The sequence below is a fragment of the Pempheris klunzingeri genome, chromosome 12, assembly GCF_042242105.1.
Source record: "Pempheris klunzingeri isolate RE-2024b chromosome 12, fPemKlu1.hap1, whole genome shotgun sequence".
NCBI classification, from domain to species: domain Eukaryota; kingdom Metazoa; phylum Chordata; class Actinopteri; order Acropomatiformes; family Pempheridae; genus Pempheris; species Pempheris klunzingeri.
Genome location: NC_092023.1, coordinates 23234005 through 23251655, shown reverse-complemented (window position 1 = coordinate 23251655; position 17651 = coordinate 23234005). Strand labels below are relative to the sequence as shown.

Here is a 17651-nt window from a genome sequence, read left to right as displayed (position 1 = left end):
CCCTGGTCCTATCCAGCTGCTCTTTGTTACACTTTGATTATTTTGGGGAAGCCTTCTACTGTGTGTACTGGTGAGAGATTGTCAGATTTGAAGGAACTAACAGTGGAAAAGACTATACTGGTGCCATGAATGTAGTATCTTAATACATGTTTACGCAAGCGCTTTGCTTGTATAGACATCTGACAAAGGTGTGATTAAAGATGCTCACGACTCTCTTCACACACTTACTTAAAAGGATCATACCAGTGGTTTTACATAATAAGACCATTAAAACCTTCTGTGCTTTTACCATTCCTCATTTCTGTATGGGACTAAAAGATTAACGGACACCTTTCTCAGATTAAGATTAGAGAGCTTGTCATCAAGGTTGCCCTCTCAGCCCTGCCTTTTTCATTCTATTTATTGAACCCTTGGTACAGTAAAATGCGGATGACCAGGTAATACGATGAATAATGGTAAGAGGGCAGAAGAGAGAGCAGAATATTTGTATATAGGTGGGCAACATGTTGCTGTATATTGTTAAACCAAATGTTATCCCTAAATTTATACTTCTTCAGTAAAAGATTTTGGAACTGTAGGGGAATTAATCACCTAGTTAACTTCAATAGAGTTCTTAATCACCCTTAGGCACTTTCTCCAGGAGACTCACCTCCAATCCTTTCATCACTTTAGGCTCAGAAGAGACAGGGATGGGCAAATGTATCACTCCAGGTCTATTTGAGACTCAAATTTGTACAATTGCAAGTAATTGCTGGCCAATACATTGCAGCAACTGGCACACTCTTCTCTTACCCAAATGTTCATGCTCCAAATTGTAACTGTAATACCTTTATATCTTAATATTTGGCCTTCTTCTCCAACCTGCAATCTCACTCACTACTATGGGTCTGGGACCTTCTGTGCTTCCAGCTTGACAGATTCTTTAAAAAAAAGTTAATGCTCTCTTAAAATGTGCTTCTACTATTGACTTCTTTATATAAAAATACGGTATTACAGAGGCATATTTCTTTCAAAAGCCTTAGCAACCTTCTCTCATTCATCAATCCTAATCGCAAATTGACTACTTCTTTCTAGATCATAAACTGATTCTGTAAAAAAGCATTGTGATCCTTGAACCTTGGCCCAGAAACTGAGGTCTTTAAAAGTAGACAAGTAGTATTTTTCTAAAAATTGAAACATTTCTAAACATTAACATGACTTGCGATGTGACCCAATCTACTTTTTTTGGGAAAGTTGAAAAGCCTATCGTAGGGCATTTCTTACTCCTCCCATGGAAACAGAAAATCCCACTCCCTAGCTACCTTTGTAAAGGTCAGCGAATACTATTACAGACACAATATGACCTACTATTCACAGCTGAAAGCCTACTGTTACAGGCTAAATACTGTGTTTACAAGCAGGATGACGGGACAGGGAAACTGCTTGCTAATCAGATCTGCAACGCCCACTTGATTCCACAGCTCAGGTTACCATCGATCCAGACGGTTAATTCTGATGAAATAGGAACACTTTTTGCAATTACCCTCTACCACTGATATTTTACAAAGCTTCTATCTCTTTGCTCCTTTAAAAAGGCACAAAGCCAGTGGATAGTGTTTCTTTCCAGTTGATACTGCTTCCGAATACAGATTACAAGATACTGGCTGAACTGTTAGGTACCAGACAAACCAGAGTGCTCGATCAGACTGCGTTTGTCAGGAACAGACAATACTTTTTTCAATATTAGATGTCTTTTTAATACCCTGTACTTGGCTCAGTTCCACATATCGGAGGTGGTGGTTTCACATGCTGAAAAGGCATTCGACTATGTTGGGTGAGACCAATATCCATATCTCGTAAGATTGGGTTTGGTCCTAAATTTTCCACATGGATAAAAACTCCATATGCTGCTTCTGAAGCTTCTATAAGAACAAACAATAGCAAAAACCATAACAAATAGACCAAAATATTTCTTTAGACCATTTTTTCCCTACATGGAGACACAAGACAGGGACCCCTGCTCTCTCCTCTCTTGGTCCTTTGTGAATTCGGAGAGCAAGTAAAGCTTTGGCAAACCTGCTTCTTTGTCATCTCTTTTGTGTTGATCTATCCCATCCCAACGTATTTACACTAATGACCCTTTTGTTAAGCAAAAATCTTTTAGGGTTTGACTTTAGTTTCACTCATCTCTGGAGCTAAAAGGTCAATGGCTGCACCAAACTCTGATAACATAATATATAGTTTTCTGTTTTCAGGATGTTATCTACAAATCCTGTAAAGCACTTGGCTTGAAATTAAGTTCTCAATCACAATCCAAGCTTTTCAGCATGAATATAAATGTATGTCAATATCTCACAGTAAACCTCTAGACAATGTGAGAGCCAACTTCAGTTAATGTGCGATCACTTGTGTTCACAAGGCTCACCCACCTCCACATCTGACACCTTCATGCGGGTTCCCTCCTTGCCGACAAATATATCATCCACATCCACTAGGATGTGGCGGTCCAAAGACAAACATAGTCTCTTCCCTGTCAGGTAGGCAATGGCATCTACAAACACCAGCTTGTGAAGCCAATAGTTCAGATTATTCCCAAAGAGAACTCTTTGAATGCCATCGTGGAGGCCCAAGTCCTGGACCACTGTGGCGTGAAGGGCCCGCAGGGGGCTCGGTCCAAAATGTGCAAGTGCCTCAGAGGACTTGGTGCTGGCCAGAAGTACTGGTTCGTAGGTAGAGTGGTTTGACTGGAAAATGGTCCAGTCATCCCCTGGTAAAGAGCCCTGCTCCACCTGGTTGGGCTTGGTGATGTAGAGTAGAGGAGCATTGGGGTTAATACGGTAGTCCCTGAGTCCCAGGTGTGAATGTAGAAAGAGGGGAAAACCTTTGAGCTGCGCACTAAGAAGAGAGTTTTCATTAGCTTTGAAGAAGCCAATAACACCTACTCCATACTCCGCACAGTACTTGTCCAGCAAGTCACGGTTCCATGCATCCAGATTGACATATTTCAACACATTTTCATAGATGATCAGTGTGTAACGTCCACGGTTATGCTCTGTCAATGTGGGCATGTCGCCTTTACCAGGAGCAATCTCTGTCCGGTAGTGGAAGCGGCTAGACTCTAATATGGCTACAATCTCCTGGCCTAGCTGGGAGTAGATGCTCTCTACAAACACCAGAACAACTGGCTGCGTCCTGGAATTGTCAACCGCTTTCACTTGCCGTAGTCGGCCCTGACGTGGAGGAAGGAAAAGTGGTGCCCTCTGGACACCTGGTCCTCCTCCATTGGCTCCAGTACTCGCTCCTGGTGATATTCCCCCTCCTCCGCCACAGTCACTGAAGGGTAAAGGGGGTGCCTCCTTGATTTTGGGGCTGTTGGAGACGTAATAAGCTAGGAAGGCCATGGACAGCAAGCAGAAGATGATAAGTGCCAGGATGAGGCGGTGAAGCTCCAGCTGGCGGACACCTCTCATCAGTTTCCACACACCCAAGCCTGCACCTACCATGGTGTTGGAGGGGAGAGGCAGGACTGGGCAGCAAGCAGCAGCGAACAGGGAAGGAGAGCAGAGATGTGGAGTAGGGGGGAGAGGAGGAGGGAGTGGAGGTGGAAGATTGAACAGTAGATACTGGCACTGAGCTGTGCTGAAGAATAGCCATTTACTCTAGGTAACCATGGCCAGCATCATCCATTACCTTCTCTTCACTACTAGAAGCAGTCAGGTGAATCAATGGAAGGAAGAGAGAGAGAAGGAAGGATAAATGATCATTTGATGGATGGAATGTCAAAAACCTGGGAATTGAGAAGGGGGAAATGGAAGTTGGCTGAACGGAAGCTAACAGAGATGATCTGGTCAGTTGGGTCCTGAATGTCAGATCCAACGTCCAGCCTGAGCCATTTGCTGCTTGGTCACTTCCTCTCTTTCAAGCAGCTGCACAGGTGTCTCTACATGTGGATGTGTCCATCTGTAGATGCTTGAGTAGTCTCTCAGTAGTGGGGGTGTCTGTGCTGGAGGCCTGTGCTTCGGGGCTTAACCCCCTCAGGCCACGTGGCCTGGACATCCCAGAAAAAGACACCTAGAGGATGAGGACAGAGCAGGGTGAAGAGAGAGGGGGGAGAACAAAGTCAGGGGTGCAAACTGATAAAAAGTTGTCTATCATCTTCTAAGTGCCTGCTTTAGAATATGCATTTCCAGTTTATTTACCATGAGGATATCTAAGAGCTTAATTACTTCTCACAATGAAAAACATCCCTCAGAGAAGCACACGGGCCTTATCTTACTACCCAATATGTACCAAAACCAAGGGACAGTCAATGACCTAGATACACACAGCACACACACAGCACACACACCAAGCGGGGCAACTGGTGGCACAAAGCAACACGCCAGCCGTACCGTGCCTTCCCAGCTTGTGATAGCAGAAGGAGCTACCACCAAAGCGGTTTATACAACTACCCCACTATAGAGCGAACCACTTAGGACCCAGCTCTACCCCTCCCCTTGTCACACTGTCATTTGCAACATTTTTCCAGGTACTCCCATGTAAGAGTTGAAAGAAACTTTTGACAATTCATAAGATTTAGTTCTCATTTCATTTATTGCGACTCTGCCCCCCCCTACACACTTTTAAAAACTCATCGGATTGAGACGAATCACAGAAATTTTCTATCACAGGAAGGTGACATGTTTGCCACCCTGAAAGAGAACGGGGTATGGAAGGACAAGAGGGAAGGTGGACCTTTCCAATCAACATTCAGCTCTTACAGCTGTACAACTCAGGTCTGCTGCCCCGAATGACAGTGAGACGTCATGCTTGAATTTAGAGAATGCTTTAGTTAAAGAAATATTTCAGCAAAAAGCCAAAGAAAAAGGCTTCTACCTCTGGAAAAAGAACAGAATTGTTGGACTAAATGTGTTGCACATCAGCAAGTCTCACCTGGAAAACTCTGCTGGTCTGAAAAGCTTCTGTTCCCAGTCTGAGACCCCTGCAGGAGAGAAACGGGGAGAGGAGAAGGGGACAAAAGAAAACATGTTGGTTTTACTGCATTCCTTCATGAGCTCTGTTTAGAGATTAAAAAACAAATCCACGAAGTCTCATGCAGCTGAGGAAAACAGACTTTCAACATGAATTGAAGACATTCAAGGCCCTGTCCTACAACACTCTGAGGTAGGCCGAGTTACAGGGCTGATCTGAGGAAAAAGTCACATCCATTGTCTTCATAGATAGCTGACACACATTTGGAGCACACCAAGGCTCAGATGGGCCCCGATTGATCCTGGTTGACAAATCAGCACAAAAGATGAACAACTGTGTTAGAAATTGTTTTTTTTTTTGTCTGAAATGCATCGCAGTCACAGTGTAAGAGTAACTTTTAGCTGTTTAAACTGGTTCACTTTCAGGTTCAGCTCATAAACCTAAGAGTAAAGTCTAACTATCCAGGAGATGGCTGGCTCTCCATGTTGTGGAACGACAAGGAGATTGTTAAAAGAATACTTGACATGGGAATTTACAGGGAGGAAAAGTAGTTAACATACAGAGGTCTACAGCATAGGCCAAAACTTAACTGAAAGTTCAAGTCATTTGTCAAAATAAATACACAAAATAGTCAATATCCCTCTTGAGAAAACAACAAAATGGCGACTGAAGCTTGAAACGACTTGTCTGAATAATGATCTACTGATCAGTGCACTGATCTACCCATTTATATGGAATTCATCAGAGTCAGACAAACAAAGCTGAGGAGGAGCTGTCCCATGTCCCATTTAAATGTGTGTGGCCCATCAACAGCCGTGGTCATCCCGCTTTGAGGAACAGGAAGAATGTGCTGCCTTTGGACGAATGGCTGTGGCTCACGGCTAATTAAAGAAGCTTCCTGCTGCAAGTGGAGGCTGTGAGTATTGTAAGGCATCACACACACACACACACACACACACAGAGCAGACAGCAGAGCCATGCAGTGAACTAGCTACTGTTTGGGCTTCAATTCATGCTCTGTGGTGGTCTCTGTGTGTATGCATGTGTGTATGTGAAGAGACACTGGAATGAATAGATGATGTTTACAAAAGGCTGAGGCGATGAAAAAAAGCGTAATTGGATGGACTGGAGACACACACACACACACACACACAGTCAATGTTCAGGGTAAAGGACAACTCAGCAAACCATTCAGACCCAGTGTGTCTGTGAAACATGTCACTGTAAGGATCAGGTCTGCTGAGGTCAGTGGGCAGGACTTGAAGGAAAATCACATGCTCCTGAAGAAACCTGATGAAAACCATCCAGTCATCTTAATATGGTTGACAACACTTTGAAAACTCATTTCGGAACTGTTACGATTATTTCATGTGCTAGCCCAGTAGACATATCACCAGGACACATGCCTGTCTGTCTGTAGTTTTACTTGCTTTAGAAAAGTTGCTTTTGGGCAGCAGACTCAAATTTTACCTGTTGGAGTAACTTTGGACTCAACTAAAGAAAGATTTTAAAACCACCCTGAGTTTCAATATGGCAATTTGGCAAGTGTAGTTTTATAAGCCGCTTTGAACATTATTCCACATAATAAGACAGAACAACATACGGATTGTTCTTTACTTATGGAGCTAAAACTACTTCATGCCAAAGGAAATGCCACACGGCCGTCTTCATAATGAACAGTTATCTACCTTGTCCAAAAACATGGAAAAAAAAAACGATTTACATTTTTTTGTCCATACTGCCCATGTGTCTGTGTTTTCTGTGTCTGCCAGAAGTGCTGTCATAATTTCAATCATTGATAATCCCAAAGATGGCAGCGCAAAAGAAGTCAACACAGAATAAGGGACATACCTTAGATCAGACATGTCAAACTCAAGTGCCCATAGGACAATTGTATCTGTCCCGCGAGATAATATTTTATATCTATCAGATTTGGCCCGCAGGTATGTCACATGCATACATTGATACTACAAGTCCCAGACTGCATTGCAACAGCTGGCGGTTTGGCGTCAGGTTTGGCGCTGTACAGTTCCCACGTTTCATTACCGAAACGATGCCCCAACTCCACCTACAAGCTGCTCAAACGCTCTGCACGTTTGGCAGCACATACCTGTGTGAGCAACTCTTCTCTGTGCTGAAGATGAACAAAACGTCACACGGGAGTCGTCTCACTGATGCTTCACTCTGTCCTCGGGTTAATGTGTATCAGACCAGATTGCGTGTTTAATTTATTGTCACTAGATGCCATTGCCCCCTTGAAGACTAAAGTGGTCTCTGGTAAGAGGAAAGCACCATGGAGGAATGCCACACTGGTGAAAAAGCATACATGAGAGTGTAGAAAGACAGAACGCAGGTGGCGTAAAACCAAACTCCAGGTGCACTATGATACTTTTAAAGAGAGACTTCACATTTACAACTTTGAATTAAGGGTGAGGGCAAGGCAATCTTTCTTCTCTGAGATTAACAAAAATAAATCAGTAACGCATTCACTTTATTTACTGTTGTTGACGGACTAACAAACCCCTCAGCGTCTGAACTGCTATCCACCAAATCATGCAACAACTTTGTATCCTTTTTTACAGAAGAAAATAGTAAAGATCAGACAGAAAATCTGTAACTCGTCTCTGAGAAAAACTTGTATGTCACTTATGCCTCCACGTAAAAACACTTCTATTAAGTTGACACTTTTTCAAACTGTAAATTGTGCTGCCTTGACAGACATTGTGTATAATCTTAAACCCACTACCTGTTGTCTTGATACCTTGCCTACAACCTTTTTTAGAGATGTTTTCAACTGCTTAGCACCAGATATATTGCAAATTGTCAACAGTTCTCTTCAGTCAGACATTTTTCCTAGGGCCCTGAAGACAGCAGTGATTAAACCTCTCTTGAAAAAGCCTAATCTAGATGCCTTAGTGATAAATAACCACAGACCAATATCAAACTTGCCTTTTCTAGGAAAGGTCATTGAAAGGGTCGTTTTTCTGTAGCAACACCTTCCTGATGCAAAATCCCTCAATCTCTTTCAGTCTGGTTTTAGACCACACCACAGCACTGAGACTGCACTTGTTGAAGTTTTAAATGACATCCATCTGAGTAGCGACGTATCAAAAATCTCAGTTCCAATTTTATTGGATCTCAGTGCTGCATTTAATACTGTTGACCATGAAATACTGTTGGACAGATTAGAAATGTGGGTGGGACTGTCTGGCACAGTGTTAAACTGGTTCAAATCTTTCTTACAGGATAGGGACTATTTTGTGTCAATTGGTCATTTTAAAACTGAGTGAACAAAAACAACATGTGGGGTTCCTCAAGTCCATTCTTGGACCTCTTCTTTTTAACATCTATATGCTTCCCCTTGCTCAAATAATTGAATCTTACTTCTCATATCATCCTTGTGCAGATGACACACAACTCTACCTAACAGTGTCTCCACATGACTACAGCCATGCCATTTGCTTAACAAATGTATCAAACATCAATGCCAGAATTTCCTTCAACTAAACAAAGATAAAAACATTTTTGTCCAACAAAGATAGACCCAGAAAGAATTTATCTTCATCTAGTGTCTTCAAGGGTCTTAATAAAAAAAATCAGTTAGACAACTGCAGTTTGTCCAGAATGCAGCGGCCAGAGTCTTCACTAACACCAAGAAGGTGGAGCACATCACACTGGTTCTTAAATCCCTCCACTGGCTTCCAATGTGGGTAGATTTTAAAAACCCATTACTTGCTTACAAATCAATAAATGGTCTTAGACCCAAATACATAACTGACTTACTTATAAGGTCTGAGGCTTCCAGACCCCTCAGGTCATCTGGTGCAGGTCTACTCAGCGTTCCCAGAATCAGAACCAAGCAAGGTGAAGCAGCTTTTAGTTTCTATGCTCCCCACCTATGGAACAAGCTTCCTGAACACCTGAGCTCTGCTAAAACTGTCAGCGCATTTAAATCAGGCCATAAAACATTACTGTTTACTGTGGCTTACCAATAATAGAGCTACATAACTGCTTTTAATTTGTAACTATTCATACACATGCTTTTATTGTCTTTTAATGCATCTTCTCTTAAGCTTTAACTATTTTGTTGTGCTTTTATTGTCTTTTACATGCAATTTAATGTTTCTCTGTCTTGTTTTTATTGTGTTTTATGTCCCTGTAAAGCACTTTGAGTTGCCTTGTGTCTGAAAGGTGCTATACAAATAAATTTGCCATGCCTGGCCTTGGAACCTACAAGAAAGCGATTCAAGCCTTCTTGTCCATGCAACGAATGGCTGAGCGTAAAAAGAAGAAAACAGAAAACATGAAAATGATAAAACAATTAAATAAATAAAATAAAAATAAATGAAGCATTGTTGATGAGGCACATGAAGACTATGAAGTGCTTTAAAAACCAAGTCAAAGAATTGAAAAATCAATGTGGACAGTGACAGGCAGCCAATGGAGAGACTTTAAAACATTTAGGACTTCTTGGGTGGACCAGATATGATTGGTCTCTGTGTCACTCAGAGAGAGAAATGGTTGGAGTAATTTTAGGTGATAAAAAGCAGACCCGAGCCTTAGAGGTCAGATTTGAGTCAGAGACCACATCAAAGTTTCTTGCTCGTTGGCTTGGTCCAAGGGAATTGAATTTAGTGACCGTTTTCTCCCTGCGAGCTTTAGAACCAAGTACTTAAATTCACTTTTACTGGTTGAGCTGTAAAAAGTTTTGGGACACCTAGCAAAATAGTATCTTAACAGACGTTTAAAAAGGGAATCAATTGGTCCAAGGCCACATGAAGAGGTGCGTCATCGGCATAACTAAGGAGGGTGACGCAATGTCTCTTGGTGACATCACAGAGGGGTACCATAGACAGATTTAAAAGAAGAGTACTTGGAGAAAATCTCTGGCACAGGAGGTCAGAGGAGAGACATTTAAAAACAGTTAAATTACCTCAAACCATAATGACCTTTATGTGCTGGCATTTCTTATTCCTTGCTGCTTTACATATATGCTGTTAGCAGAATGTCAGGATTGAGCTAATATGGGCCTATAAATCGGCCCTGTTGATGGGGACATCCTGACAGGTAAAGGACTGTCTACTATATGGATGAATTGCAGTATGCCAGTGTGTGGTGACAGCACTTGTATGTCTGAAGTGGCTCCCACACACCTCTGGCCTGATGTCTTCATCAGTTCTAAGTTCATATCCACACCTGCAGGGCTGCTGGGTGCCAGGGTCACTTGGTCATAACCTCATTTATCCTACAAGGTGAGAACATCCATGATTCCACCAAAGAACATTTTCCAAGCTAAATGTGACGAAAGGAGTATGGGTGTGCATGTCTGACACGAAGCGTAGTCTGTGCGGACACAATGCCCCCCTGGACAGAGTTGATCTTAATAATGGACTTCTATCACCAAGCTCCATCAATGATTCATGACCTGTACCTCTAACACATGTCCCCCTCTGTATTGCACATAACCATCACCCCGTGGTTAAACACATTGTGATTACCATGCTCCACTGACCTCGTCTTCACTGTGTCTTTTCTTCTTTTTGAATAAGTGGGACTAAATCTGAAGCTTTTTCTCTTTTGAGTTAAACTTTGTACTGAATCCTGTCAGCAACTTTTGTTGGCCAAGGAGTCTGAATAGTCTGTCCATCAGTAACAATCAAAAGAAAACTGTAACTGGACAAGACGCCTCAAAAACCCAAAACCTCAGTACGTGGCAAACTGCTCTGGAGTCACAGGCAGACTGTGTGAAATGTGCTGCACACGGGTAGCAATTACTGCAGGGCTGTACCAACACATTGTTCCCATCATTTGCACCTGCTTTTGTGTGTGAAACCACACAGACACACACAGACACACACACAGACACACACACAGACACACACACACACCTTCTAAACAGTAGAAAGAGTAGCAGCAGTCCATTTGAATAGACACTCAGCCACTCCCTGTCTGAGGCCTGCCAGCGCTGCATAATGAAACAGCAGGCAGACACAGACAGATGGGTTGGAGGTGAGGAAGATGAGAGGGGGGGGAATAGATAATAAATGGAGTGCAGGAGCAGTGTGGGGAGAGTGTGGTCATAATGGTCATTTAATGGATAACAATAGAGCTGAGAGCTCCTCTGGACTCCACAAACAGTAGCCAGCTCTGGAGGACATGATCATCTAAACTTCAGTGGCTGCACAGCTGATCACACAACACTGAGCAACCGAGCTGTTCAATAAACTATCAGGGCAATCTACCCATAGGCTTTTGTGAGCGAGGTGTGAATGGTGTGAGTGGTGTGTTACGTTACGTTCTGTTGTCCGATCCACACAAACTCCATCTTCCACAAACAGTGTCCTGCGTCTGGCCATCTGTCAGCAGCAGCTCCTGGGAGCTGATTGGACAGCAGCTGACCTTCACAAGGCTAAGTGACAGCAGAAAGTTACTCAACCAGAACAGTTTTCATGTCAGTTTGTAAGCAGCTTCGAGTCATTGATTATATTTCCCTGCTCACCGCCGTGATCAATCAAAGGAGACACGGCTAATAAGTTCAAAACACATTTACAGTGGGGCAGTAGTGCACGTGACAAAAGTAGTCTCACTCAGAGAATAAAAGCACAGGAGGGGGGTTCAGTGAATCTGAAAGGTGCCAAAGGTGCAACAGCGTACACACACACACACACACACACACACACACACACACACACACACACACACACACACACACACACACACACACACACACACACACACACACACACACACACACACACACACACACACACACACACACACACCTTCATGTCTGCCTGGTGTTGTTAGGGCTTCAGAGGGGACACACGGCTCAAAGCACCGGACTAATGGAGAACAGGTCCAGTAACACCTCTGTCACATTTTCTGTGCTCACAGTGTGCATGTGGGTGAGCTGAGACTACCTGTGGTAAAGGCTTGAGAGAACCAGCTAAAGCATGCCATGGTCCATCACCGTTACACCCTAGGGACATTCAGAGGTGTTTGGCTTTTTAAAAGTGACTTCAACTATTAAAGCACAGAGTCACAACATGACATTTTTAAATCTTATACTGATTCGTAAAGTTGTGCATGAGGCAGCCATTGCTGCACAGATAGAGCAGAGGGGGAAAAAAATGCAATGCAGCACCCTGACAATCTACAGCACCCTCAGCTACAATTCAAATGAGGCAGCGGTTACAGCGGTTTTGGATGTAATGACTAAATAACTACTTTTGCGAGAGGAACATGAAGTATGAGGTCAACTTTGTGCGCGTCACGCAGAAAATAACACCAGCAGAGTGACGATGAACATCTCAGCATCTTCTACAGCCATGCCTCCTCCCACAGCCAACAGTGCAGCAGAGGGGCTTCTGTCTCTCCACAACTGGAACTAAAACGCTAATGCCCCCCCCCCCGTTACTCACATACAGGCAGCAGGCGGGACGATGCCTTCAAAGTCATTCATTAGTTCACCTTTTAAAATGAAAAGACAGCAGATCATTAATTCCAACTGCTAGTCATGATTCACATTGTATGTCAGTGGGCTGCAGACACCGGTGGATGGTGTGGCACAAAGCATACTGGAGCAAATAGCCTCCCTTTACGACTCAATTAATTGAGAATGATTTTTGATTCGAGAATCGATTCTGAATCGAATCAGCCGGCCAAGAATCAAGACTGGATGGATTCCCAAAGATTCCCACCCACAGACATGGAGCTCACTTCTCAATAAACAGGGTCATTGCAGGTGAGTGTAGGTGTTAGAGCCTCAAGAATCATGCTCCTGGTATGTTCATCCTCCAGGAATATTTCCAAGCATTCGTTCAATGTCTGCCTAACACATCACATCCATGGAGGTGGTGTGCCTGCAGCCTGGACAGAAAACTCTCCTGTATGTGACATTCTGCAACAGTTTCTTTTGTTCACACTACAGTCTGCACTGTGCTTGGCCCGGTGTAACATTTCCAAACTGGTCTAATATCAAGCCAAACACTGGATAAAAAATATAAAATTCCATCATTAGGTGTTGCATGTGACTAGCATAGGCTGTATATAAAGATGGACAACTCAGCTCCACTTCCTCCTTCTGGACAAAGATGAGGCCAAAACACAATCTATGAAACATAATGAGAGGCCATGAATGAGAGTGCAGCGGCACCACAATCAGGACAGCAGAACCGACAGAGCAGAGGCATGACATTTTGCAGGTGGGAATGCAGGTTAGATGAATAACCACCTTTTGCTGTGACTTTTTCCATGCAGTGTTTCATGTTTTTCATATCCAAAATGTTGAAAACATTGGCGCAGTTTTCTTTTTCTTTTATTACCATCTCTGCCATGCCTCATCTCTTAACTCGAAAAAAAATAAAATAAAAACATGAACTCTCTAGTAAACCATACACTGTGTGTGTTCTTTATTCAGCCATGTTTAGAGCTGATGAATTTCAGTAGCAGAACTGTGTAGATTGGTGCCTTCCAGTGTGCTTGTGTTCACAGTAGGAGTCCATATGAGCACCGCCCCCTGGTGGCATTCACTAACTTGAAGTGGAAATTGTGCTCCAAGTTCACAGGTGTTGTTGACATTATCAGAAATGCTGGAGGCCATGAGAGTTAATTATTCGGTGGATGATGAGTTAATATGTCATTTTAGTAATTTAGAGAATTTCAGAGAAATCCAAGACAAATGTCTCACATTTCCTATATTAATGTTAAGTTATCTGCTGCCTCACTGACTAAATAGTTAGCTTGGCTGGCTTCTAGACGCCGACAGCATAGATGTAATATAAGCAAGGAGTGTTTTGGCATCCATGGCAATGTTGCTGTCACTTTGAACACCAAGCATATTGCCGTGCAAATGTTCAGAGGAACAGGAAAAACTCAAGTCAAAGTCAAAGTCACCTTTAACCCTAACCCTGGGACTGATGGAGAAAGGCCTTTCATTCAAAAGCCATTCTAACAGGAGCCACTGAGTGATAGCTCCATTGAAAATAAGCTGGTATGTGTTGAGACATGGCATTTGTTTTGGTGCTCGGTCATCAAAAGCATTAAAGCTCCACGTGAACTGTGCTCCTTACATGTTAGCATGGCAGTTTTTTCTAGCCGTGCACTATTTCATTTCAGTTATTGTTCCCTAATCAGCTTTCATTCTTTGTATGACTTTGGCAGTGAGGTTAAATGAGGAGCTTCACAACCAAGATGTAGTGAAGATTCAAAGGATTTTTATTGTCAATTTCCCTGTATATGACGATCAAAATACTGTTTCTCTCTCGCCTTAACATATATATAAATATAAATAAATAAAAATGAAAAAAAGAAAGAAGATAAAATATAAAGAATAAATAAGAATCAACCTATGTACAACAGGGAGCTGCTTCTGTGGACTGAGCCTTAACAACCCAGCTAACAGAACTGCAAGTGAGCAGCACGTGACCCTGACGTATATATGGTAAAGTGGTGCATCCTCTCATGGAGAATCACTGGTGACTGTCTCACTGTCATATTCTGCCACAGAAGAAGCCCTCGAGATACCGCCCGGCCCCCATAACTTAGTGAGTGAGCCCTTAGAGTAGAACAGTTAGACATCCTCATTTTAACTATGAAATGGAACTTCTAGCAGAAGAACAGAGGGGAATCCTCTGAGCCCGACTGAAGGCAACAGATCACAGACGGACTGCCTAGTGCTCTATTTATTAGAGACACTGCAGCCATACAAGCAACAAACGAAGAAAATACTGGTTAGGAACTTTTTAATTCTCACAGAGGTGTCGGATCCAGTAACCAGTTCATTAGACTCCAGTAACATTGACTGTGTGCTTGGTTATGATGTGCTTACATGTAGTCAGCCAAAGCCACTACTGACGGCTAAACGACTCAACTAACTCAAGTCCAGTAGCTTAACAAGTTAAAAAAAGACAATGAGTCATGTGTGCATCTTTTTAACGGTTCAGCTAGAGCTACAACAACTAGCCAGTTAAATTATTTTACCACTGTTGTAGAGGGTCTCAATCACTGGCTCAGAGAAGCATGTGGACCCTGGCTTCACCTACACATGCAACACAGTCACTTCCTGCTGCTGGTGGCCCACTCTTGTTGCAGTGAAAAGTGCAGAGTGTTTCAGAATAGACGATTCAATACAGAAATAAGAGAACTCCTGTGATTGTCTGCATTGAAAAGTTTCCCTTTTCCCTTCACTGGACTGCGTCAGCAACAGGATAGAATCAGTGCATCGTTACATAACTAAGACAGGGACATCGTCCCATAACTCAGAACGGTAGCATAACACAGGGACATCGTCCCATAACACCTATAAATACCTATAATACCTACGAGGGAAATGCACTTGGGATTAAGAACTGTGGACCTTGACAGGATTGCTGCTCACCCAGCTAGACCACCGAACCAAGCACCTCTCCAGGAGAGGAAGGGGGGGGAGCCCAGGATAAGAGCTAAGCTAAACAGACGTGGATCAGCTGCTCCATGCTGATGTCCGGTCAAGGAATTTACAGAAACCTGCCTCCATCACAATATCATGCTCATGAGCTTTACACTGCCCCAACTGCCCCTCCCCCACCATGGAACTTTTTGAGCACAAAGTAGGCATGTGTAGAGAAAAAACGGCAACTCATTTCTAGAGAAGAGCACCCTGCCAACCGCAGAACTGTGTGCAAAGTAAACAAATTCATACACATTCAGTCTTCAACCAAGCCAGCTTGACCTCGTTCATCGTGGATTTGCCTATATTAGATGAACGAAACAAAAACAGAGACTTTTGAACTTCTAGAAGTCGCTTCTTTTATGATGCCTCGTGCATACACACAGCACAAGGCTGTGCTCCAGTTAACTGTCACTGGGCTGTACAGTTTGCATTAGTGGTTATTGGTTCCATGTTTATTTTGGTTGGTAGTTTTCTTAGAGCGTGATCAATACTAATTTACATTTTAAAACGAGGCAGAAATGAACACAACTTAGCAAGTAACATTAATTTCATAATCCAATCACTTCTGAAGCCCTGTCATCAGACTAAAGACATTTTGAGGCTAAAATTCAGATTATAGAATTTGAGTGTTTAGACATTTACCATTTAATAAGCAATCTGACAATGTGATTAACAATGTTGTGTTAGTTTGGACTACAAACAGTGCCACTAGTGTCTGAGTAAATACCTGAAAACTAAACAAGCAGACAACCAGAGAGACAGAACTCTGTAGGTTTAGTCCACTAAAATCCTCTGCTGTTACCTGACTGGACTTTAGACACTGAGGACTCATGACGCATGACGCTAAAAATCAGCTGGACGGACCAGACACCAGCTGATCACTTTCCCTTTCATCAAGGCCGTGCTGAAAGCCTCTTGTGGGCCTGATTCATCATCCCTTCTAAAGTTCAATATCATTTTTTAAATTTGAAATTAGACTTTAGACGAAGAAAGGTTAAGTCGAATGGAACATTTTTCTTTCTAAGGTCATATTACATGAACTGTATTATTTCCGTTCTCTACTCACTCCTAAAGCTTGCAGTAACTCCAACCTTCACTCGCACAGAGTAATTACGTACATTGGTCCTCAACCCCCGCTCAGTGCTTTTAAAGTTTGTGCACCCTCATCCAGGGGAAACCTACAGAGTCATTTTAAACAAGATTATTTTAGAGGAGTGGAAAAAGGTAAAAAAAACAAGAAGGAGGAATATTTGACCAGTGAAGGAACGTCCGGTTACTGAACACTGAATTCACTTGTTTGTTCTTTCATGTGAAATTATCCCCAGGCCCACTTTGTAGGCGAGGGATTGTCCACCAGCAGAGCTCTGTGTAGTGCCGATGAGGATCCTACTGCAATACCCCAAGCTGACTGAGGGGGGACTTGTTCAGTCATGGCTGATGCTCCCCACCTCTGAAGGCACAGATGCCCTGGCAAGTCCCTCACTGGAAACACAGGTTGTTCATCCAGCACTACCCGACTGTTTGGCACACACACACGCACGCACACACACACACGTCAGTTTACACAGGCAGGCTGATGAGAGGACATGTCAAAAACGTACTGCAGTCTGTGAAAAGGGCTAAATGACTGTTGCTGCTTTCATGTCAGAAAGGTCTCCTAGATGCTGCAACAATCAAACATCAGTATTAGTATGTCTTTGCATGATGGGACATTATTCTTCTTGCCTTGTGTCCCTCACAAACACTTTCCTGCACACACACTGTGGGGGTGCACTTTGCGGCCGAGCCTGGGATTTCTTTACACATGGGAAGGCAGCCACAACAATGTGCTGCGCTGTATGAGAACTGTACCACTATGCCAGGCGTCTGGAACCTACAGGCTGTACTGGTGTTACCACAGAGTCTGCAGAGCACAACATTTGTGTTTGAGGTTGAAGAGGGAAGAAGACTGGAAGCCTCCTCAACTGATCAGTGCATCCTTCACAGAATGCACTGTGACTGATTATTATACCAAGCTCATCTCTGTGTACAGTTTTATCTGGATAATTAGTGAAATCAGCTGAAAATCTTCACACAGCATTCAAACATGCTCTGGTGGCGGTGTCCACAGAGCTCCTTCCTGGCAGGAGGCTGTGGAGGCTCTGGGATGAAGCGCTTTTCTGGTGAAACAAAAAAAGAATGCTGCACGTGTGACAACATATCGCCACTCAAACAAACGCATATGAAAAGCAAAGTGACGATGGTCAGAGTGTTTTTTCACTAAGAGCAC

The 17651-nt window shown here is 43.1% G+C and overlaps 1 protein-coding gene across 1 annotated transcript in view; it reads right to left on the bottom strand.

Annotated features, from left to right (window-relative positions):
• Nucleotides 1-17651, bottom strand: part of ndst2a (N-deacetylase/N-sulfotransferase (heparan glucosaminyl) 2a) — a 38650-nt gene that overhangs the window by 14247 nt on the left and 6752 nt on the right. The window contains exons 2-3 of the mRNA XM_070841324.1: nucleotides 4912-4960; nucleotides 2409-4050 (exon numbers count right to left, since the gene is read on the bottom strand). Coding sequence (XP_070697425.1) covers nucleotides 2409-3482 — 1074 coding nt within the window. The 5' untranslated portion in view covers nucleotides 3483-4050; nucleotides 4912-4960. The remainder of the gene's footprint in view (nucleotides 1-2408; nucleotides 4051-4911; nucleotides 4961-17651) is intronic.